Source organism: Ptychodera flava, chromosome 5 (assembly GCF_041260155.1).
Source record: "Ptychodera flava strain L36383 chromosome 5, AS_Pfla_20210202, whole genome shotgun sequence".
Classification (NCBI taxonomy): Eukaryota; Metazoa; Hemichordata; class Enteropneusta; family Ptychoderidae; genus Ptychodera; species Ptychodera flava.
In genome coordinates, this window is record NC_091932.1 from 5,985,093 (window position 1) to 6,010,749 (window position 25,657).

General features: G+C 35.1%; 1 protein-coding gene across 1 annotated transcript; it reads left to right on the forward strand.

The window, feature by feature from the left end:
- Positions 1 to 158: 158 nt before the first annotated feature.
- LOC139132827 (transmembrane 9 superfamily member 4-like) lies at positions 159 to 24,922 on the forward strand. The gene is made up of 17 exons (XM_070699086.1): positions 159 to 237; positions 7,406 to 7,666; positions 8,493 to 8,602; positions 10,019 to 10,121; positions 11,348 to 11,406; positions 12,790 to 12,923; positions 13,134 to 13,286; positions 13,859 to 13,929; positions 14,691 to 14,823; positions 15,155 to 15,236; positions 15,624 to 15,699; positions 17,725 to 17,904; positions 18,168 to 18,247; positions 18,714 to 18,777; positions 19,642 to 19,761; positions 20,422 to 20,511; positions 21,437 to 24,922. Exons 1-17 carry the CDS (start codon positions 187 to 189, stop codon positions 21,584 to 21,586), a joined length of 1,917 nt encoding a protein of 638 aa, XP_070555187.1. The 5' UTR covers positions 159 to 186; the 3' UTR covers positions 21,587 to 24,922.
- Positions 24,923 to 25,657: the final 735 nt, after the last annotated feature.

The following is a 25,657-nucleotide window of genomic DNA, read 5'->3' on the forward strand; positions in this document are numbered from 1 at the left end:
AAATTATTTTGTTGATTGCCGGTGGCAGATTCGACTTAATTTCTTAAGATATCATTTGAAGATAAAAAAATATTTCATATAAAATTTAAATTTAAAAAAGTAAATCAGTTTTTGCAATAAAAAAAATTCAATACTAGCCGTAAAAATGACGCTTCCGAGTTGAATAAGTGCTTTGCTGCTACGTAGATGAACTCATTACCGTCAATCTCCACGTTGGAATCCAAGATGGCGGAGAAGGTGAGTAGTTGTCCGTCAGGAAATAATTATCTACCAGTCGATTCAAATTGTTCTGGTACAGGTCACTTCTTGTTACCTCAAGGTATTTTGCGTCGATAAGAGGAGGCCCAAGTCTCGACTGTTTCCCTTTTTCGGCTCACATGAGCCGGTGACACGTTGCTAACACGCTATTGACTACGTGTTCAGTCCCGGCCCAATTTACCCGGTATCATCTGGTCGTGCCAAACCCAAGTTTTCCTTGAGTAATTGTTGTTTATGTTGCCGGCGAATCTTACTCATACCAAGAATATTCAGTAATTAGACGGCAACCCAACTATAACGATGGTTCGGGATTGTTCGCTTGTAAAGCAATCGTGTGGTTTCGTATTACAATGTGAAAAGGGCGGTTGCAATAATATTTTTAGGTTATTCCTCAGTCATAATTTCTATCATGATTTCAGATCTCACAGTTTCTTGATATTCCTCGAAATATTAAAATTTACTGTCCTATCGAGAGTTCATTAAACTTGTCTCAAGGTAGTTTGTTTTGGCTACACAATCATTGCTGATTTCATCGAGAAACAGTTATTTTATGAACTCTTCAACTATGGAGATTTGTTGTTTGTGGGGCAAAAAAAAGATTTTCTCTCATGCATGTCTTCGTTAAGTTTCTTGTCGGACGCGTTTCTTTTATAGGCACAATAAATCTGCAAAATATTTCAGATAACCAACATTCTTAACATATAAGACATCTGGCGTAGCTTTCTTCAAATAAGACAGCCAAGTCTATAGCAGACCTCTGCTTTAGAGGGGAGCAGTGAAAGTAGCGTCTAAGATATCACTTGGTTGATACGTGATATGATTATTCATATTGACCAATCACAGTTTAAAAACTGTTGCAATGTTGCTGTTAATATTCAGGACACATGTATACTTGCAAAGAGAAAAAAAATCTCTGATCAAGGTCAATGGGCATCCTTTGTATTTTGTGTGTGTGGCAAAAGTACAAAATCCAATTTTAAATGTAAAGAGAAGACTACTCAACATTCTATGTTTAGAACAAATAGTACCTGTAGTATATACAACAAATCCTTCCAAGTTGTTCGAATTATCATTGATTTCAGAGTGCCCAGAAGCTTACATTCAAGCACCATCCTGCTATGCCAGTGAAATCAACACACAGCCTACAGTATATTCTGTTATTTATCCTCACAAATTAATAATAGTTTTGATATATGAATGAAACTATACTCACACTTTATACTTTAGTTCAGTTCTGATTTTGATGGGCTGACACTGTCACTCACATTTCCTAATTTAGATGTCCAAAATCGTTGTAGAAAACGATACTCCTGCATCAAAAATTGAGAACACTAACAGTAACATTATGTTTAATGTCAACTTTAGATCAATAGCCTTAAATGCTGTCAGTGGTAGGGTGCAGAGAGGGTACGTAGTAAGTACATGTAGTTTATACATATTCTGGACACTTTTCTTAATGAAAATGATCAAGTTAAATAGTTCTGATGGACAGTTTGTATCACTGAAGAGACATAGTACAATGCAGACATATGTACAACAGCTTTTTACAAGTCATGAAGTAATTCAGATCAAACAACACAACAAGTGCAAATTGTCATTATGTGGCTGTAAATTCTAATACGAAAAAAGTTTCATTCCAAGAAATAATCATAATGTTAGAAGTCAAGTAAAACTCTGTGATGCTTTAGACCTGTGAGCTATTCATATTCAAATTTTGGTATGGCTTCATTCATGAAAACAGATCAGACTATTGCGTACAAAAGGCCAAACAGAACAGCAAAAAACATGTCAGCCCACAGTCCCTCAACAGAAAGGACAATGGTCAGTCTCTACTGTCTATGAGCAGTCCCAGTACTGGTGTTCTCCACAGCTTGGAAAAACAGAGGAGTGACAAATTTACATAACAATTTAAAATGCATATTCTTTTGTTGTGACAGTGTGTCCTTTTGTATGAGTAGATTGCTCCAACAACAGAAGGGTGGTTCACCCTTCAAAATCTCCTTGTGGAGAACCCTACACTACATGTATATGTGTTTCAAAAAAGAAAGTGTTGTTCAGTACTTGTATGATGGTCAGATATGTAAATTCAATCTTATCTTCTGATTAGCATCACTTGATTATGTCTTGATGTGTTCACATTTTTAATTTGAGTAAAATCAAATTGCAGATGTTATAATTAAAGGGACAAAGTCACCCATTTTTCATGAATTTTGTTTGATACGAGATACTACTTATATTGTTTGACATGTTGAAAGATACTGAATGAATGGTTGACCATGCATATATTCAACCCCGGTTTTAGACACGATACATGAAACCATGGCGAAGATGAATTAATGGTCATGACCATTAATTCATTTTCACGCTGGTTTCATTTAATTTGTCTAAAACCGGGTTTGAATATATGCATGGTCAACCATTCATTCAGTATCTTTCAACATGCCAAACAATATAAGTAGTATCTTGTATCAAACAAAATTTATGAAAAATGAGCAACTTTGTCCGTTTAAATGGCTCATGTTGTCAGGCCAACAGCCAGTTATAAGACACTGCAGGAGAAGATATTATCAATATTAAAGGTAGTTGATAATATAATAATAAAGAGCCTGAAGTTACATTACATAAATGTTAAACTTTACATTGCTTTGTGATATCACATTTACTGTATGACTGCTGAGTCCAGATTAAAACCCTATACATTTTCAGTAAGCGTGATTTGTCCTCGTTAAGGCTAGCCTGCCAGACTTAATCCAAGGACTAATGCAACAGATGCAATTCCCACATCAAGATTACAAATATGCCTGTAACCAGGTAACAAGTTCCAATTATCATTTATTCACAGTTGATAGCAAAAACTATCAATCTATTAAAAACGAGCTCTCAAAGCTTCGAATTCATTGAGAGGACTGTGAAAGTTCTCTGTGAAGTGGAAGTTGGCCCGCAGTTCTTGCTGACTGTATCTGCAACAAATGCACAAGGTCAGGGTCAAAGGTCAATAAGGAGAAAGTTCAAGTCAAAAAAGCAGTAATACTGGGAAATGACCTTCAAGGAAATAAAATCCTAAATTATTGGCTCATTAAGAGTAGAGTGATATAACTCATTTGTTGGAGGTTGGGTTTCAGTGTGCTATGAAAGTAATGTTGTCACTGTCAGTAGTGTCGCAAGGAGACTTTACCTCACGCGGCTTCGCTTTCTGTGTCAGTATGAATCTGTATCATGTATCACAGTGACTGTAGAAATTAATCTCTCAAATGGAAAACTCAGATTGTTGAATGACAAACCTTTCAGTTCTTTTATTGTAATAATGCTTCAGTACAATAATGTAAGTACATTACTGAAGTAGGTTTGCCTTCCAATGGTCCTGCATTTTATTCAAACAAGGTGTTATGCACTTTTGATAATTTCTCAATTTCAAATGGTAAGGAGACAGTTCTCATATATCTGCTGTTCACTTTATGTGCATCTAGAAATACTACTACTGTTACTGTTTCTCTCAAAGTGCATCATTGATAGGGATACAAGAATGTCCAAACATATCATAAAAGTAATATAATATACCATTATGACTAGTAATTGAACCAAAAAACTCTAATATCTCTTGAATTTAAAGCGAAGCTGTCATAAATTTTGATTGTTGAAGCCACAGCATGGTTGATAAAGTTGTTTTTGCTCTGACTGTTCAAACCTTTCACCAATGCCAACAACTACGTGAAACTTTTCTGTGCAAAATTATCTGTTTGTTGTATTCTATAAAATAAAAAACAAGACAGCTTGTCTACACAAGAAATATTCAATTTTCAACAGGTTGCTACCTTCAAAGACTCTTCTTTGCAACTCATTTGCAAGACAGTAGTTCTCTTTGAAGAAAAACATCACATCAGATCCAGACCAGAACATCATATCCAATTTGCTGTGTTCAACTTGCAATTCTTTGTTTGCTTGAAATATTTCATGTGTTGATTTTAAAAATTGATTTTAAGCAGTGGTCATAAAGGAGGGAAAGGATAAGAAAAATTTGATATTCTGTTTGAGTTTAAGAATTTTTAAAGAAAATTTAAACAAATTTGTACCTACACTGTATGCTGCCAAAAAAAGTGGAGGCATCTGAAAATATTCCCATTTCAACACAATAATTAATATTTACAGATCTAAGTGTGTATTTCTTAGCAGTGATTATCTTGCCTCTATTAAAATTTTCTGTTGTCGTAAACATTCTTATATCAGCATAATTATCAGATTTTTCCATAGAATTTTTAATACTTTCAAAACTTCAATTTAAATGATGAATGTCTCAATTTTATACACAAAAGAGCAAACACCTATATAAAAATTTAATATAGTGCCACGTGGAACTTGGATTTTAATGTCTCATGCTTTTTCAGAATTATTGAATGGGATGACATTTGGCACTAGTGCAGCAGATGTCTTGGCTGTGATTTGCGAATGAAAGGAGAGATTTACATAATCTGAAAACACAACCTGCAATACTCCAACATGTGTTCTCATCATTAAATGTTATCAATGTTTTATAGTCAACTCCTACACATACCAAATCTCACACCAGACGAAGAACTGATAATTTTTTAATTTTTTTTATTTCTATACATGAAAACAAAACAAAAAAAAAACCAAAAGTGTGCACACAAATTTAGTAAATAAAGATGCTCACTTTTTGTAAATCAAGTAAGAAATCTGATATTATTTATATACAGATGCAAACAATGATAGGTTACATGCAGAAATGTTTCACTTATCATCTACATTTGTGAAGAATGGTCTTTGAATAAGGATTGTTTTCATAAATATAAAGAGACCTGATAAACTTGTGCAAGGACTTGGCGCTGACTACTCATGACTGTACACACTGAAAACAAATCCTTGATCAGCTTAGAAATTAATCCAGGCTATTTCACAAGGTTTATAGTGACGGAAAGTTTGAATGTTGTGTATCGTATGTTATATGCTGTCAATGTAACAATAACCCCATTCATACTATAGAATATCTGGTAGTCTTCCCTCTATAGCTGCCATCAATGCAGACTGTACACATTACAGGCATTACACAAAGTTATCAACTGAGATCAAGATCATGCATGTTGTCCATCATTACCAGAAATGTTTTGACAGGTGGTGCAATCTGAAAATTATTTATAAAATAAACTTACTGTATACACTTACCAGTATTTGATCTTGGTATAGATAACAGAAATATTTTGGTAAAATGCACTTCAAGTTCATTTGAGGTCAATTCATATACTAATTTTCCATATTTTTACCAAGTTAGATATCGTTTAGTTTCTCATTTCTATCTGTTCCATCTCAGAAATTATTAAAAAGTCAAGTGTAAAACACCTAATAGGTACAACTGTAATACTTCAAAAATGCATATCTGTATTTAGACTTTTGATGGACAAGGAATAGGTGACTTATCAAATGATCTAGAACTTGTTGCAGATAACTTGATAGCAAGTTAGCTGAAAGTGTAGCATAATGAAATTCAACATGGTGTTGTCAATTATAGCCCCCTCTGTTAAAAAGATTGGCTGTAAGCAACACGTTCTTAATTGTCTCTATTTAGTATGCAGCGTGTTACTGCTCATCTAATGTAGGATACTTTACTGTATTGTTAGTGTTGGTGGGTATTGTGATAGATTGCCATGGATGAAATATACCCCTGGAATCAAGTTGTCCTTAGAGCCCTTCCCTTTCCAAGCAATTTTCCAAATCATGTCGTGTATCCTTGTTTGCAGTGAGTTGTACAAAATCTACACTATGACACTTTGAACATAGTTCATGTAGATACATACATGTATTATCATATTACATCTTGGTGGATACTTTCACATACATGTATTTATCATATTATCTAGGGGATACTTTCATATGCATTGATGTAAGCTGTGTTCTCTGAGGAAGTGAGAAATTTTCCACTCTGTGATGCGTGCCACATTTTGCAACTTTTGAACAGCTGTTACTCCTCTCATCTGTCACACACATTATTGTGGTGCATCAGCAGAACTCTTGATTTAGTGTTTGCCACTGTATTCCTTGGATTACAGTAACTGTTTTTGATCCATGTCTAACACAATTGCACTGACTGAGTGGCTAAATTCATCTTTATACTGAATGCGTGTACCTGGTACCGAGCATGCGTTTCATGAATCATGAATAAATTGAGGGCTTTCATGTCGTCATGACAGAAAATCTGTTTCTGACCTCAATTCTCAAGTAATAGCTTTGTTTCTGCTGTCATACATGATTATTATAAAATACCACAGCATGAGGTTTACACTTCAGGATCACATCAACAGGTTTCCATTCTTGTATCATATCATTGCCTATGGCGATAGATTTCAATCACACAGATCACAGCAGTAACCATAGCAACATGTCCACTCTTGTATTATATCAGTAACCATGGTGATAAATTTCCATTCCATATGATATCCGGTTCTTTACAAAACATTCTCTCCCCATGTGGTATATAAATGTCTTTCATAATTTGGTAATGCCTACAGTGAGAATAACAATAGTGTATAATCAATTCTGTCATTCAGAGCTTGACTAATACATGTAGCAGTGTGCTGATTTTGTGCTTTTTATAGTCTCTTTCCGCTGTGATTAGGCCTTAGCAGTTCATTGTTAAAATGTATTGAACAAAAGAATAGTTCCAGTGATTACTGTGAATGTAGGCTAATTGTATCAAATTTATCCCTATTTTCAATGCCGTGTATGTACCAGATGCCTTTTTGAGATCACAAATATAAAATACATTCAAATGACATTGCCATTCATTTGAACGTTACGTCATGAAATTTTTCCAAAGTACATTCTGGAGAGTGTGACAAATGTAGATTTTTATTTGACCTTGGATATTTCCCTTCATGTAAGTTTATCTGCCACAGATAATGTCATCCCATTAGGGTACATGTAAGTCAGTCTAACTAGATGATCTCCATTGTTAGAAATCCCAGTGGTGCTATATAAAAAATGTGTACTTGTATTCCTAGTGTTTAGCCAACATGGGAGCTAGTTTTGTCATTTCTGTTCTTAACCTACAAAACAAGCCCAGTTATCAATTGCTTGAAGGTCTCCTGATTGTATGGGAAATTATAAAATGTCGTTCTCTTGTCCCTTTGCTTTACAGATGCTGACAACCATAGGTTTAGTAGTGTTACTAGGTGTGTCCTACAGTACAGCTTTCTATGTACCAGGTGTTGCACCAGTTGAATTCAAAGATGGTGAAGATGTTGAAGTGAGAGCAGTAAAGATGACGAGTACAAAGACACAGCTACCATATGAGTACTACTCGTTGCCTTTCTGTAGGCCAGAGGGTGAGCTGCATTACAAGCCAGAGAATTTAGGGGAAGTCTTGAGAGGTGACAGAATTGTCAATACTCCATACAAGGTATGCATGTGTAAACTGCAAGCTTCCATGACTATTTAAGTGTTATTTCCTTATATTTTAGACATTTCATTTTGTAAGTGAAAAAGGGCTGTAACTGTCACAATTTGTTAGTGAAATGACTGTTTATCGTAAATTGACTTCCATATGTTCCATGACTATTTAAGTGTTATTTCCTTATATTTTAGACATTTCATTTTGTAAGTGAAAAAGGGCTGTAACTGTCACAATTTGTTAGTGAAATGACTGTTTATCGTAAATTGACTTCCATACGTGCCTAAATTCAAAGGAAGTAAATTTGTTACATACAACCCCAATTCTGCCTTTTTTTGCAAGCTATTTTTTCATTCACATAGTTTATACTGTTTCAAAATTAAGTTTTTGTGGCACTCCTGTGAAAAAAATAGATATTTGCAAGCACTGCTTGTAAGATCTTTACTCCAGTATCCATCTGTAACTTATAAATGGTTATCAACATAATTGTCAATGTAATTCTGTTTCTGTACATTACCAGTACGAATAATTTCTAGGAAATTGATAGTAATGTCAGAAAAATTATGTCACTGTAACATGCTCTGCTTTGATATACACTGACTGATAGATTTTGTTTATGCATGTCACAGAATACAAATCAATGAAAATCATGTTTATAAATGAGTTTTTAAGACCATGTTTTGCCATATTGATTTTAACCAACTTACATGTACCTGATAACGACTCAGGAACTTTTGATGGAAAGGTCAATGTAAACTTCACCGTCTATGATGTGGTGTCCAACCCAATAAACTTTTCCAAGTGAATTTTGCTATATCATACTTTTCTTGCACAGGTTAAAATGAATGAAGGCTTGCCGTGTAAAGTTTTGTGTGAGCAGACCCTTGATGCAAAACAGTCAAACACAATGATCTCCAGAATCAAAGAAAATTATTATGTCCATCTGTAAGTATGCAACCTAGTTCAGCATCGTTAATATAAGTAGCCTTTTCCCATGCTGATACATCTCTCCATATCTGTGACGTCACTGAAAAATATCAGCCATGATATTTATTAGTAAACGTTGAGATATGCCTGTCAGTAGTGCTCCTACTGGCAACTTGCAAGAAAACAAAGTAAACAAATCAAATGGTGGCTTTTCTCCATCTACAATGGGATCCTGTCAATGTCCAAATTTGAAATGCTTTGAGGGAAATATTTTGGGTAACTAAATACTGTGTGTTGAATGTTGTAATATCATCCTTTGATAGTTTAGTACAAGTCCTTGACATTTCTTCCACGCTCCAGAGATACTTCAGGATATTTCAGACATTTCCAGGGTTGCAAAGCACAGTCTATCTACACAAATGCCATGTGGCATGAGAGTGTGGTTTGACACCTGTTGACATGGTGACTCTTACTGAAAAAAAAAAAAAAAAAATGGCTGCTACTATCTGCTTTGCACAATGATCAGTTTGCAAACGAAATTAGAATCATGGAGGGTTTGAAGCACAGGAAAGGTTTTCATAGATAATACTGTAATACCGTATTGACCATAGTTCAGTAGTCATTTTCCTCCAATCTCATCTTAGTCCTGGTGTCTTTACTCAAGGCATTCAGTAATTTGCGAAAGAATTGTCACATGTAGCTTTTACTTTAGGAGAAACATCAAACAGTTTTATGACTGAAGCCTGTTAACGCAAAGGCCATGGCAGAGTAAAAGTAGAACACCCCAGAAATGTAATATTTTTGCTGTCGTTTGTCAAATTTTCAGCATGGATATATGATAATTCCAGTATTACCACATATCACCTGTTCCTTGTGTTGTATCAGCATTTATATCATTTATGCTGTGTCAGACACTTGACTTGATCTCATGTCTGACACATCACAGATGACACTCAAACTGAACAGGTGATGTTAGGTAATGACTTAAAAATACAATATTCCATAGACATTTTATTGAAGGTCAACACCAAGAGTGAATTGAATATCTAGTCAGGTTTACTGTTACAAATGCAGCTTTATAAAGTAAATGCAGGGTTTGTTTCTTGTATCCGTAGACCCTAGAGTCCATGGGTCTATGTTGTATCTTACAAGATTTTCAGTGAATCACCACCTCACCATTTCAAAATTGGCTGTATCTGACAGCAATATACCAGCATGTAATGTAAAAATTCACCATGGGTTGTAAAAGCTAGACATGATTTCCCTAGGGACACTGACATGTTAATACAAATATGATTAAACATGTTTTTTTTTTATCAGTATTACTAGTATGAGAGTTCCAAACCAAATAGAGAAAAGTTCCATGTTTGACATGCAGGAGTGCCTAGTGTGAATATGGATATCTTTCACCCATGCTCTTTATTTTCTATGCAGGATATCAGATAATTTGCCAGCGGCTACAAGATTTGTGATGTTGGATACTGGAGAAAACCAGTATGAACACGGCTACAGATTGGGACAACATCAAGACGACAAAGTAAGCATGAAGTTATGACTCTGTAAACACCTTTTTATCAGAAACGTTATTGAAGGTTGAATTTTGAGATATGAAGCCAAATGAAATATTCATTCCTTTATCGAATTTAGTAGGCTATAAAAAATAAATCTGAAATCTAAGTATTATAATCATAAGAATACCTGTGTGTGGAAGATGGGCCAGTATATCCTAGTAATTGCACTGAATGATTAGTGCCAAGATTTAGGTTATAAATTCAGAAAAAATAAAGCTAAAACTATCAGATTTTTCCGCATACTGAATAATTATTGTATCCTAACACATAAAAATGGAATTTCATTTTTCTTTTTGGCTTTTCAATGGTGATAAACCACTTCTTAAAATGTGTTTACGTCAGCAGCGAGGTCTGTGGTTTGCCATGTTGGCAACACATGCGCATTCGAAAGCCAGGCTCAGGCTTTACATTACCCTGTTTCTTGATTGTTCTGTAAAAAACAAGTCAGCTATAGCAATAAAAAGGCCATACTTGTTGAATTATTCTGAAGGAGATGTCATCTACATGTTGGAAACAGTTACAGCATTAGTGCACAGTAAGTGAGGCTACCCACAATTCTCAGTGATCTGTACACAAGGAGATCACTCACTGACTGAAGCAAATTTCTTCTGTACACAGAACAACTCGGTCAATATTTCAAAATTCTGGCAACATAGTTCTGATAATCATAATTTTGTGATTCTTACTGTGAATAATGAGAGATAAACCCCTTTTCCACGGAGGAGATAGCAATTTTGAAATTTTGTTGACATAGATTTTTGACAGCCATATACAATTGATTTTTTTTAATGTTCGTAACAAAGGAAAATTGCATGTCTGACAGGTGGTATGATGAGACCATCTTAGTTGCTCATAACTTTATCTTGACAAGTGTGCAATTTTTAGCACCTCCAAACATCGACTGCTCATTCAATTTACTCTTGAATTTTATACATAATCAATAATTTTGGAACATAGTTATAACAAATAAACCTGAACTTAAATTGTAAGTTAAAATTGTTAAGAAACTGATATAATTGATAAAGCCTTTAGCAAAAAAAGTCTGAGTGAACAAATCAAGGGGAATTGTGGGTAGCCTCACTTACTGTGTAGTGTGTAACAAAGCTGTATCCTTGACTAATATTTAGAGTTGGTGATAGGTCATTTCCATGTCATCTTACTTTGTGGTTTCTTCCTTTGTGTGTTTTCCCAGGTGTACATCAACAACCATCTCAAGTTAATATTCAAATATCATGCAGATGCACCAGAAGAGTAAGTATTCGGAAACACACAGACACACATGCAATATTTCATCTAAGCCATGCAGTAAGTATATCGGAAACACACAGACACACATGCAATATTTCATCTAAGCCATGCAGTAAGTATATCAGAAACACACAGACACACATGCAATATTTCATCTAAGCCATGCAGTAAGTATATTGAAAACACACAGACACACATGCAATATTTCATCTAAGCCATGCAGTAAGTATATTGAAAACACACAGACACACATGCAATATTTCATCTAAGCCATGCAGTAAGTATATTGAAAACACACAGACACACATGCAATATTTCATCTAAGCCATGCAGTCACATGATTTGGGTGATTTGGTAATCCAGGCATTGTCTGTCAGACACATCAAAGCAGGTGTTCATTTTGTACTGCCAAGACAATCTACAATGCCATTTCCTCATCAGTATAAGTGTAAAGATACTTTTTGGCATCCATTCACAGCAAGACAACATAATTATTAGTATATTTCAATCTAAATATGACTTGATCCAAAGTGATATTCAGAACGTACCTTTGTCTTGTATCTTTTGTGATACAGTGCCCTTCAAACAAATGCCAAAATTAGTTGAATTAAAGATTTCCCCCATAACTGCTATGAGGCTTATGGCATCAAAATGTCATATTATAGAGCTAAGGATGGACAATAGGAAAAGTGTTTTAAGATGATTCACACCAACTCTAAATGAAATACTGCAGACATGCACATGCTTACATGCTTTCAAAATACAAAGTGATGTAATTTTTGAATGGGGTTAACAGTTTGCAACTGCAATGAAATTAAGTCAGTGATATCCTTTATAATGAGAAAGACTGATTCATACAATAGAATAGATTTTGGACCAGTAATTATCCGAACATATCTAGTATTGTTGTAGTTTCCCAGTGTTTTTCATTGTCCTGTAAAAATACTTTGGACACAACTGTCCATATTTTGTTTGATAATTACTCCAGGGAATTCCATCTACAGACCATATGTACTTCAATTATCTGATTACTGTTGCATAGAATAAAAACACATTACCAATATTATAAACAGATTACTTCTAATACTGTAGGATTAAATTTATTTGTAGCAATATTGAAAAATCCCATGTTTGATGAAGGTATACCTGGCGAAGGGCCAAACATTAATACTTGTAATACAGTATTACGTCGAAATGCCTGCTACACTTATCATATCTGGTGTAAATTTACCCATTTCATCACTTGATTTCTTGGGATTTTATCTTTCATCAGTTGTTTCACAGGCACTGAATGCGGACATAATAAATATCGATAGGATTTGTTGATACCCAGTGTATGGTATTCCACGATCATTGAAATCTGTCTCTGTGTTTATTTCCCAACAGAGACATTCAAACTTACCGTGTTGTTGGTTTTGAAGTTGAAACCAGAAGTTTGAAGAATGGGGCTGTTGAAAAGACAGCTGAGGACACATGCAAATTAGCAGCTGATGCTGACAGACAAGAGTTAGAACCAGACAGTAAGTTACAGTTAATAAAGCAATATACAAAAAGTAGACTCCACATGTGAAATGAAATTTAACCCAGCATTTGATATCTGTGTTTGACTTTCAGTTGTAAAAGCCTTGCCTTGCTTCTGTTAACATCTGGATTTCTCTTTAAAATATATTACATCTGACAAATTCAGGCTTGGAGATTCACCAATATTTTCCTATTCCTTTCTTCAACAGAGGAAAACAAAATCCTGTTCACATATGAAGTGCAGTGGGTATCCAGTGAGATCCGTTGGGCTAGTCGATGGGATACGTATCTTGCCATGAGTGATGTACAGATTCATTGGTTTTCAATCATCAACTCAGTGGTTGTTGTGTTCTTCTTGGCTGGTAAGTTCAGTCAGTTATCTGTCTCTTGTCATACATAGCAGTGTGTTTTCCTCATTTGTTCATAATGGATAAAGTTATTTTGACTCCAGTCAGGTTTATATGGAACACTCGAAAATCAGTTGTTACTGGAGAAGACATGTTTTTTCTGTGGAAATCTTGATCATCTATACAAAGTGATACATAACTGTGAAGTCATCTATTTGTGTGCAAATTCAATGATGTTATGTACAAGGATGGATGACTTCTTAGAAGTGAAAATTTCTTATTCATTATTTGGTCCCATTACGAAACTTTTCATCACATTTCCCATAGAGGAAGGACATACAGTATCAGTAGATAGCAACACGTTCATGTTCTTGAGCTTCTGACCTTTATATGGCCTTATGTTTACCGATATATTGAAAAGACAACACCAATATGGTGCCTGTTTCCAATAAACTTAAAAGAGACTGGTAGAATTCACTTCAAAGTGTTATTTCATACTCCAAGGTGCAATATGGCAGTGAGAGTAGTCTTTCACAATGCAGAATATTTTTTAATCTCTGCATCGTTGCATTGACTTGAACCTACAGGTATCCTGACAATGATCATTGTAAGAACTCTAAGAAGAGACATAGCACGGTACAACAAGGAGGAAGATGCTGTGAGTATTGTTCACTGTTTTGTTGGTTGTCATTCTTCAGCAGGTTAAGGTATTTTTGCCGTACAGGCCTTGACTACAAACAAAACTGAATATTCAGATCATAGACCATGATACTACGGGCAAAAGTCATAACTAAAGGTTATGAGCTGTGCAAATTTCTCAAAAGTGTTTCTATCCTCCAACTGTTTTCCTCCGTTTACTCAGGGAAGAGGGAATTTGAATTCACAAGCAAGGAATTTATCAATGTGAAGTTACAATAAGACAGTGTGAAGCTAATACATGAGAATAATGCTGTCAGTACCAAAAATCCCACCTACATATATTACAGGCATTTACCATGTTCTGTAGCTTTTCATTATCAGACATAATGTCCATGGTCTATACTCTCCTGGAAAGTTCTTGAATTTTAAAGCCACAACGAAAGTCCTGGAAAAGTCCTTGAAAATGAAATTGAGACTTTGAAGGTCATGGAAAATTGATAATCCACTCACAATTTGAAATCTCACGAAATGATTGGTCATGATATCTTAAAAATTGTATGGAAAATGAGGTATAAAAATGATATATCGTGAAAACAAACACCTGGAAAATGGTACTGTTGACCTCAAAAAGTCCTTGAAAATCACCTGTAAAGTCTTTGAATTGTAAGTGGCCTTGAGTGTATGGAGCCTGGATTTTGTATTAAAGTACTAAAGGCATGTATACATATTGCTACTATCCTGCAATGTTTCTACATTTTATGTGTTTGTATATCATCGCAGGAGGATACTATGGAGGAGACTGGATGGAAGTTGGTTCATGGTGATGTGTTCAGACCGCCTCAGAGAAAGATCCTTCTATCATCTGTCATTGGTGCTGGTGTTCAGATATTCTGTATGGCTCTGATTACAATTGGTAAGAACTGACTGTGTCTTGCCCTCGCTTCTCTAATATTAGACACCAAAAATATTTCAAAAGTAGTGTAGAGTCATAACCCAGAAAGCTTAAAAACGCTTGACAAGTTGTTTGAGGAGCTTGTATTAACAATAGTACAAGTATTGTTTTGAAAATTGGCAAACATGCGCCACAAGTCAATTTCGGTTTTTCCATGAAATTACACTGTTGGTGAGCAAGAAAGAGTGAAAAAAGAACACTTTAAAAGCTGATGTTGGATTCTGTAATGTGGTTATATCATTATCTGTAGCTATTACAACATTGATAATGATTTGTTGTTTCTTCTTTGCAGTTCTTGCAATGTTTGGTATGTTATCTCCAAGCAGTAGAGGTGCACTACTTACAGCAGGCCTCTTTCTTTTTGTATTCATGGGGTAAGTCAAACCTGAAATTTACGTACCTGTATTCTCTTACACCTTTACACATAGTATGTCAGACACATGATATGCAGTGATGTTCTTGCATGAAAAAGTGTAGATAAGTCATTTAGAGGACCAAAGCCTTAGAATCTAAATGCACAGGAGATGCCTACATGGATGTCTTTGACTAATACAAGAATTTTCAGGCAGTGATGATCTGAAATCTGTTAATGGTAAATTGGAAAAAAAATAGTCTTGGCAATAAGAATATTCTCAGTAGCTACTCATATACTTGTTTGCTTGTAGCATTGCTCTGTTTCTGGATAAAAGTGATTTCATTGACGTTTTGCATCTGTCACTTAATTTGACAGTGTATTTCAAATAAGTCTTGGTTACTTTCAGGGCCTTTGCTGGTTTCTATGCTGGCAGAATGTACAAAACTATGAAAGGTACCAACTGGAAAAGAGCTGCATTTATGGTAAATATAGACATCAAGTATTTAAACAAATTCCTGTGGTCAGTGTACATTCTATGTTGTAGCAGGTATTTCATCCTTTCTATGTGAATCCAGGAAACCTTCAAACATAGCTGTTAACCCTTTGAGTACTGTAATTTTCTCCCACCAAAATTTTAGTGCAAAATTTTACCAATTTTTATGAATTTTTCTGTAATTTTTTGATAATTTTGGACCAAATGGACATCACATTTCATTTGGTACAGTTTGTTATCAAAATTTTTACAAAAATCTGAAAAAAATTGACTGGTGTATATTTTCTAAAGGTGACAAAAATTGACTTTGGCACTCAAAGGGTTTTAATGGTGAATTGAAAAAAATAGTCTTGGCAAATTTACTGTGGTCACAACACCGATTTAGCGTGAAAAGTGTGTAATGTGTTGTCAGGTAGTTCAACCATCCATGTCAATTGCTACATGACTGCCTGCACCAATGCTGTAAATGATGTTTTTATAAGACATAAGTCCTGTAGATAAACTACTTGCAGAATGCCATACACTGTTTTAATCAATTAAAAATCATAACATCCAAAAAGCAAATCATTGAAGTTTTGAAAATTCTGAGCATGCAGAGATCAGAGCAGGGCTCGAAATACTTTTTTTCAACCACCTGTCCACTGGACAAGTCAAAATAAAAAGTACCTGTCCCAGTGAGAAAAGTACCTGTCCAAAATGGCATAATTTATTCTAAGAAACTATACTAGTTTCAATTCAATTCAACAAAGTCATGCCTGTATCATATGCAAACTGGCGTAACAGCGGTGTCGAGATAGCTCTGAGAATCTCCCAATCTAAGAGATTTGAGACGTGACTTCAGATAAATCAATATGGCTGCCTCTTGAAAACAGTGATTAGATATTATCGAATTTTCTTTTACCTTTTTCTGACAGGTAAATATCCAAATAATGATTTTCAAAATTGTAAAAGGTATATACTGTAACAGCGTGTCCGTTAACGCAAAATCCTGCATATTTTACGCAAATACGCAAAAAAAAATCATGACTGTGTAAACTAATACGCATTGAGAAATGCCGCCCCATGACACGGACGTACTTGGCTCGCACTACATTGCCTCAAGTCAACGTGGTTCAATGCAGGACAAAAATAGAACATATGCTTATGCACCTGCTTGCAAGTGACATTTATCATGATATTGCAACATTTTAGACTTTAGCGGACCGCAACTCTTTATGAAACATTGTATTTCATCATCACAAAGCATCATGTCAATCAGTTCTGTACAGACAATGACACTACAGCTATGCAAAAAATTCGAGAATCCATCGAGTCTACGTTGTTGGTAACACAATACAGTTAATCATGGTCATTAGGTCGCATGTTATTTGGAAAGTGTTTACGGGTGACGATTTACACTCTGTAGGGTTGCATCTTGAGAGGTCCCGCTGGACTTTGATCAGTATCTGCTTTTTGTTGGCCCTTTGAAAACACTAATTTCATTGTCAGAAAGTATTTTCTTTGAACATGAAGTCATTAGGCTGCTCAACAATCATATAGGAGACATGCATCACGGCATTGCAAGCGTTAAGCTGCTACACCTTGAAGGCCCCCACGTAATTGTTTTTTGTTAATAGAGCATGCGCATTAAAGGAAACCCCCAAGTTCGACAGAAAAGACTGCACAACTCACTTCAGATACCGATTCCCACCGACACCGTACGCGTTGTTGATACATTTTACGCAAATAAAAACCAAGTTGCGTAAAATCGTACGCAAGTTTTGAAATTGTAACGGAAACGCTGGTATATAAATTTAAACTTATGAATATTTGCTGTAGTCAATAGGTTGAAATACTGGTTGCAGGCTGAAAAAACCTACCTGTCCACTTGGACAAGTACTTTTCAAAACTACTTGTCCCAGGCCAAATTTCACTTGTCCGGGACAGGCAGACAGGTATTATTTCGAGCCCTGCAGAGTCTGTATTAGTTTCCTACAAATTTCTTGTTTGTAATCATAACTTTCCTTGTTCACAGACTGCCATGCTCTATCCCAGTATTGTATTTGGTGTCGTGTTTTTCCTCAATTTCTTCATCTGGGGAAAGCGTTCATCTGGTGCTGTGCCATTTAGTACAATGATAGCACTTCTGTGTATGTGGTTTGGAATATCATTACCATTGGTATTCTTTGGATATTTCTTTGGCTTCAGGAAACAGGTAAGATGTATGGATTAATTGTTATGAATTAATTGTTTTGGATCTATTGTGTTCTATTGATGGTCAGTAAGACTGCTTTGATGTACCATTGACACTTCCAGTTAACAGTGGAACCCCCTGTAAGGCTTACCAGTGTATATATATGTCCTCCCTATGAAGTGAATATACATTTACATGTTCTGTCAACAGTGCAATTACGTATTGTTTACAGAGAAATGTAGTCTTAAATCTTCTTCTGAATTTGTCATTTTCCTTTGTTCTAGCCTTATGATCATCCAGTACGTACCAATCAAATTCCAAGACAAGTTCCAGAACAGATCTGGTACATGAATCCAATACTCAGGTAAGACGACAATGGCATTTGTGTATGAAGTAATGGTCTTGAAAACGTTTGATCTCTACAGTAATGATATTTTGCAGCAAAGTGTAGTGCTTGCATCTATCTAATAGACTGAAATGTCTCATTTTGGCTGCTATTAATATCATTTCAATCAAGTCATACTTTTGTCAAGTAATATTTTCAAAATTGTTTGCTGATATATTTGCAGGAAGCATTAGGGTAAAACTTGTGGATTGTCAAATACACAAAGACTGTACATGAAGTACCTTCATCAGTACAGACTTACATGTTGCATGTGTAATTTGTCATTTTCATGTGTTGTATATTGTGTATGGTGCATAACTGAAAATTTATCCAATGTGTGATTTTAGAGACACAAGTTTTGAAGTATTTTGTTCTCATCGTACTACCATTCAAGAATATCATTAATTCATCGACAGAATATTTTTGTTTTGTTGTGTTTTTACAGCACATTAATGGCAGGAATTCTACCCTTTGGTGCTGTCTTCATAGAACTCTTCTTCATCCTCACCGTAAGTATCAAAGTCATAGTTGCCGTACTTGCCTCACTGAAGTTTTGTCAATGCACATAATCCCAAGATAGTTAATTCCCTAATCATTCTGACCATCAAAGATTGTCCCAATTCTTCTTGTCAGTAGAGGAAACAGACTTGTCTACTCAGAGAAGACGTAAAGGAATTAAACTATAGACCAAGAGTACTTGGAAAAACTTATATGCTGCATCAGTAAGATTATACACGTCAGATTCTTAATCATATTTTCAATCCACTTGGTACTACCCTTAATGCCATTTGGTACTTCAGGAGATGTAGATAAAGTGTTTTCTTATGTCTCAGTCAATTTCATGGATATAATAAGCTGTTAAGTGATGACAGTGTAGATAATGGTGAAGTGTGGCATTCAGACAGGGAGCTGTTCATGTACCATGCACATCGAGTAAATTTGTAAGTAATCTTACTGATGCAGCATATAAGAACCATTATCTAATCATGGAGACTATCAAACATTGTCCCAATTCTGTGTTGTCAGCCAAGGAAACAATACCTGTCCATCTAGAGTTGAAGCAAAGGAATTTAACCATAGACCAACAGTACTTGGGAAAACTTATATGCTGCATCAGTAAGATTACTTACAAAATGTGAGATTCATAACCACATTTTCACTCCACTCGGGACTAGCCTTAATGCCACCATTTGCTACTTCAGGAGATGTAGATTCATAAAAAAGGGTTTATTTACCTGTCAGTCTATTTCATAGAATCAATAAGCTGTTAAGTGATGACAGTGTAGATAATGGTGAAGTGTGGCATTCAGACACGGAGCTGTTCATGTACCATGTGCATCGAGTAAATTTGTCATTTTCTTCTTTTTCCACAGGCCATCTGGGAAAACCAGTTCTATTACTTGTTTGGTTTCCTATTCTTAGTATTTATTATCCTAGTAATATCCTGTTCACAAATTGCAATAGTAATGGTCTATTTCCAGTTATGTGGGGAGGTGAGTCTTTACATGTCTATGAAACTTTAACCGTACATACACTTTATTGGCTGCTCAAAACTTTTCAAATTTGTCTGTGTCTGCTGTAGAGCTCACTTCTGTAAAGTCTGAACTCTGTAGTGTGCTAATGTTGTATGGATAAATAGGGATTGACAGGGTACACACACTGCTGGAAGGTCCTTGACTTTCAAAACCTCATAGAAAGTCCTGGAAAAGTTCTGGAAAACTGATAATCCACCCATAGTCTTCAGAAATGGTACAAAGTTGATGATAAGATGAAATACCGTAAAAATTATAAATAAAATGATATGCAAAAATTACATAATTAAAATGATACCTGGCATTTTGGACCTCAGAAAGTCAATGTAAATTATCTGAAAAGTCCTCGAATTTTAAGTAACTTTGAGTGTACAGACCCTGGTTTTGGAATTGATCAGTACAAGACATGATTTCAAAGATTTACCAACAACTCAGAAGTGACAATTTCAGTTGCAGACTTGAATGAGGTACACATTTATTACTGTTGTCACACCATGTAATTTGATTTTGACTGAAATCTGCAATAAGACTATGATACCATTGTATTACCATAAGTACAGCAAGAATGATGAGTTATAATTGTACAATTCTAACACGGATATTGTTATTTTATTGTGACAGGATTACCACTGGTGGTGGCGTTCTTTTATAGTGTCTGGCGGCTCTGCATTTTATGTATTCCTTTATGCCATTTTCTACTTTGTTACCAAGGTAAGTTTTGACCACTTCAAAACTTTCTCTCACATTGTGTTGGATAACCATACACAGATTGTGTCACCAAAATGCATGTATCTAATGTGTCATTGCTATCTGTCCTTTTTCTTCTCAACACCAGTATTAGATCTTGTTCAAAAAAAAGGTGCCACAACATTTCTTGAAGCGTAGATAGTTGATATTTCTTATCATCAAAGAGGTGCCCAGTTTAACAATATGCGTACAGTTCCAATTCCTCATATGCATTCTGATAATGTAGTTAATTAGTATATATTAACAGTACATGATCAAGCTAGATCCTGCAAGATGCACATCCAAATATTAAATACATACACTACAGAATAAAATATAAATATTACGATGATATGCAAAAGAAATCAAGAAAAATGATATCAAAATAAAAAAGTTTTTTGGATAACACATGTGTGACCAGATTTCTCAGAGATGATGATTAACCCTTTTAGTGCTGTAATTTTTCCAACCCAATATAACTGCAACGTTTTACCAATTTTTATGAATTTTTCTGTAATTTTTTTGATAATTTTGGACTAAACGGACATCATATTTCAATAGCTACAGTTTTTCATCAAAACTTTGGCAAAAATCTCAAAAAAATTTGAATGGGGATGCATTATATGACGGCGACAAAAATTGACCTTGGTGCTCAATATTACTGCAACATTTTACCAATTTTTATGAATTTTTCTGCAAATTTTTTTGACAATTTTGGACTAAACGGACATCACATTTCATTGGCTACAGTTTTCCATCAAAATTTTGGCAAAATTCTGAAAAAATTTGACTGGGGATGCATTTTATGAAGGCGACAAAAATTGACCTTGGCGCTCAAAGGGTTAATATTGCAGAGCATCTTTGCCATCAGCATCCTCTGATATTTGTTATTTTTGTATTTTTATTTCAGTTGGAGATAACTGATTTCATTCCTAGTTTGTTGTACTTTGGATATTCATTCCTTATGGTGTTCACGTTCTGGATCCTGACCGGCACAATCGGTTTCTTTGCTGCCTACACCTTTATTAGGAGAATCTATGCTGCTGTCAAGATTGATTAACGAGACAAGAGACATCCAAAGTGCATTACTGTAAATACACAGACACATTTCTAAAGTATTCTGGTTGCATTAGGGTTTCAACTACCACAATTGTAGCATAGATGCATGCAGAGGTTATCAGTTGGTCATCAATTTTACATTTTAAGTTGTTGTAAAATGACATTACTGTCACAGAAGCTAGAATCAGGAACATGCTCCTCACAGTACAGGAGTTTGCACAACATAACGTACAGGGAGTTTGCACAAAAATAACTACAGATTGTTTTATTTTATATTACTGCGAAACCACAATATAAATCAATACTGCACTATACTGCTATGAAAGAATCATTTATCTGTAACAAGCCACGCAAACAAAACCTGTTCCTGATATGCTGAGTTTGACTCACCAGGGACAGACCTTTATATAGTCATTTTCACATCTATTCTTTAATTCAGTCTGTTATATTTTGGGACCATCACACGACGAGAGCGCAGTGGAAAGACGTAAGAAATGAAAAATGGCAATCCTAAGTTTGTGAAAAGCATGTACATTGTTTCTTCCCTCGTGAAAGTTCTTAGTTAATTTGTAGATTGAGAGAAGACTTACAAAGTTCATAGGGTTATGTTGGTGCATATTTGCATACTGAGATTTCTAGCCCATATCAATGGAAGGTGCTACTGGTGCTAGTAGGTTGAATTTTTCAGCAGCATTTTCATTTATGTGGAAATATGCAAGTTTTACTTGGAATTGCAAGTAAAACTTACAGCGGATAGGACAGACATCACCAAGTGTACTGATCCTGTCAACAATTCAATACCTTGGTGCATGGAATAATACTGTATGCAACACATGAACTAATCTACTGAAGTACTTTGATAACCATTACTTAGTTGTTCCACAGCAAGTGAGCTCTCCATCTGTAGGATACCGGTAACTCTAGAATGAAAATACAGACAGCACTGTTTGAGAGATTTGCCAATGAAAATTGTCAGTATGGTATTGATATCTTGACACACATGACTAATGGAGAGATGCATCAAAAACATTGTGTTTAAACATAAGATTAGATTCAGTATCCTTCCGTAAAAGGAATCTTAGCTGTGGCATTTTGGAGTATTGCTAACTCAGTATTGACAATGCAGTGTTACTTGTAGCAGTTGAAAATCCTCAGAGATAGAGTTTTTATTGGAAAAGTAGGGATTTTAAGGGCTGAAGTTGAGAGCAAGCACATGGTATATGGACTTGCACATGTGTTATTTTTTTAAAAACTTTCCTTGTCTTATTTGTGTTGGCAGATATAATTGTAAATTCTATCAGTGAATGGTAGATGCACATTATGCATGCTGTTCCACTACTATTTTTGGAGGGGATGGGGGGGGGGGGAGAGGAGGGGGAGAGGAAGGGGAGATGAAACTTCTTATGGTTTATAAATTGAATTCAGTACAATCTTACAAGTTGTAACACTCAGTGTTTTGAGAATTGTTGTATTTTCATTTGGAAAGTGTTTTCATTCATTTCGATATTGTTTGAAAAAAACCATGAAATTCCATCAGATATGTTTCGTAAACAGACAGTATACACATTTTTTCTTGTGGAAATAATTCCAGTGAAGATAAAGGATGGTGTTTTAAGGCAGATTACTTTTGAACATTTGAATTTTTGCACCTTATTATCCTCCAGTTCTCACGGAAAATATATCTGTAGCTCATTTATCCCGTCACGTCTTTGTGTCTGCCATTGTAGATAGGTTTGAACCAATCAGATGAAAATTTGAGTCCAAACGCAGCTCTGTTTCATGTGCTTTATTTAAACAATGGTGTATATGAAATGTCTGCACAAGTATCCTACTTAAAAGCTTGCCTTTTTTCACATTTTTTTCATCAATATTTGTAGACATACAGTAGTTTCTTTTTATCTCTTTGAGCATCTTTTTTTTTCAATTCAGGGTACCAAAACTTCATCCATTTAACCAGAAAAAAATGAAAAATGTTAAAAAAATTGTGTACCATCAATGCCAAACAGTGCAATTATTTCAAAGGCATTTTAGCAAAAGTTGTAAAGCCATGCACAGGGTTGAAATACCCTGATATATCAATACAGAAACTTTCTGAGAATATATTTGTACACATCAGTAAGCGACTTTTGCATTATGTTCAACAGCAATTTCAGTGTGTTTCAGAAGCGAACTTACCCATTGTCCCCAAAATTCAAATTTGCCCAAGTTTAGGAGAGATTTACATCTTCTGAAGTGCGTAGTCCCATCTAACCATATCCACTCCAGGTTGGTTTGTGACACGGAATGTTCATAGTTCTTGCCGAGGCTTGCCCAAATTTTGTTGGCGTATAAAGATCAAAATAGAGTAAACTGAAGGAATTAACTTCAGCAGACTGTTGTGTTGATGGTGAAGTGATCACGAAATTGAAGCAATATAGTTTGGCAGATTGTTGGTCAGATCACAGGGTGAACAAGATGGCCCACATACAGTAAGTGCTGCGTATGCCTGAGTAAAGCAAAGCGTCTAGTGGGTCAGGCTACTACAAACCTTGTTGTCAGTATTTTTTCAAGATTTGCCGATTGACTTATATCAGTTAACTTTTCTGCGCAGACTACACAAACATGCTCTTAATGTACAAGACTTGTATTCAAGCATTCCAAAAACAAAATATCAAAATTTATATCATTCAAAGCTTGTACAAATTTTCTTGCATAAAATGTCTTGCTATATCGAGCAACATAAAGTGTACACTGCAAATTTAGAGATGTGAATTTATATTCTCACAATCTAAGGCAGCAATTTTAAAATGTTTATATTATTTAAAAACACTGTTTTTGGATAAAATAATAAACAGGTTGAATATATTTGAGTTCACATTATCCCTATTCAAAAAGTTGACTAGAAAAGCATGTGTTGTAGCACTGTTTAGTGTAGTAGTTGGCACTACATGGTGTTTATGATCGAACTCAGCATGGAGGTTTTTTCTAAGAAAGTGTTTTACAAACTTTATTTATGTTTTAGAGAAGTTTCAACCTGCTCTTGTAGATTCTGAAAATGAAAAGTTGTTTTCAAGCTTATGTAACCTGTATTCTTATCTTTTTGTGGTCTGATTTGACTGTATTTGTCTACCTATTTTAATCAATCAAAAATTTAAAGTATTGGTTTAAAATCAGATTTTGTCAAAATACATCAACACTTGTGTGATTTTTATTAATTTATTTGGAGATCGGCCTTGCAAATTTAACTGACATCCGTACAGGGTGGATATTTCTTGTTCCATTTTTGAATGGATTGTGGACTGGATTAATTTTTTAGGGAAGTGACTGTGTAAATAGAGGGAATAAATGGTGAAATTTATATGTGTGTGTGTGACTGGATTATTTTTAATATTTAAGGTAGAAATGCGCCTCAGGGTCAGATATTCGGACTCTCAAACTTTTTCAATTCTTTTCTGATCTAGCACGTGTGGGGGTTCATTTTAAAGCTCTTTGTGTAAGAAAAGTTTTCACCAGCTTAATTTTTCGAAAATACAAAATTTTTATTTTCTCTCCATAGAGTTAACACAGGGATGGCGGCCATTTTGAATTTCAAATATCAGTAAATTTTGAGTAGTTTGTGTCTCTAGTTCCAAAATTTGCACAGTGACCCCCCGAATTTTTATTCTTCATTTTGAATGAAAATGAATGAAAGATTCCTTGAGGAAAGTTTGAGTAAAAGTTGAAGTCTTTCACTTTCGAGGCACATACTACCTTAAAATGGAAACTCTCCGTATCATGGACTGGGCACACCACAGTCACTCTGCACAATTTTGTGGAGTGACTGTGGACACGCCCATGATCTTAGTGTTATTTCATGTGCCCTGGACATTGACAGCGCTACTACCATTGCGTGTACACACTCAGAGAAGTTTAATTTTCAACATTTAGGAATAAATTTATCCCTGCATAGAGCAACATGGTAGATAGAATCACAGCACATAGCAATAGGGTACAGGACTCGTTATTTGAGGACCGGAGTTCCAGACCTTGTTATGGTTATCAAGGTAGCAAACAGGCTATCAAAGGATCTGGAAAGTTCATGACTAGCATGGTC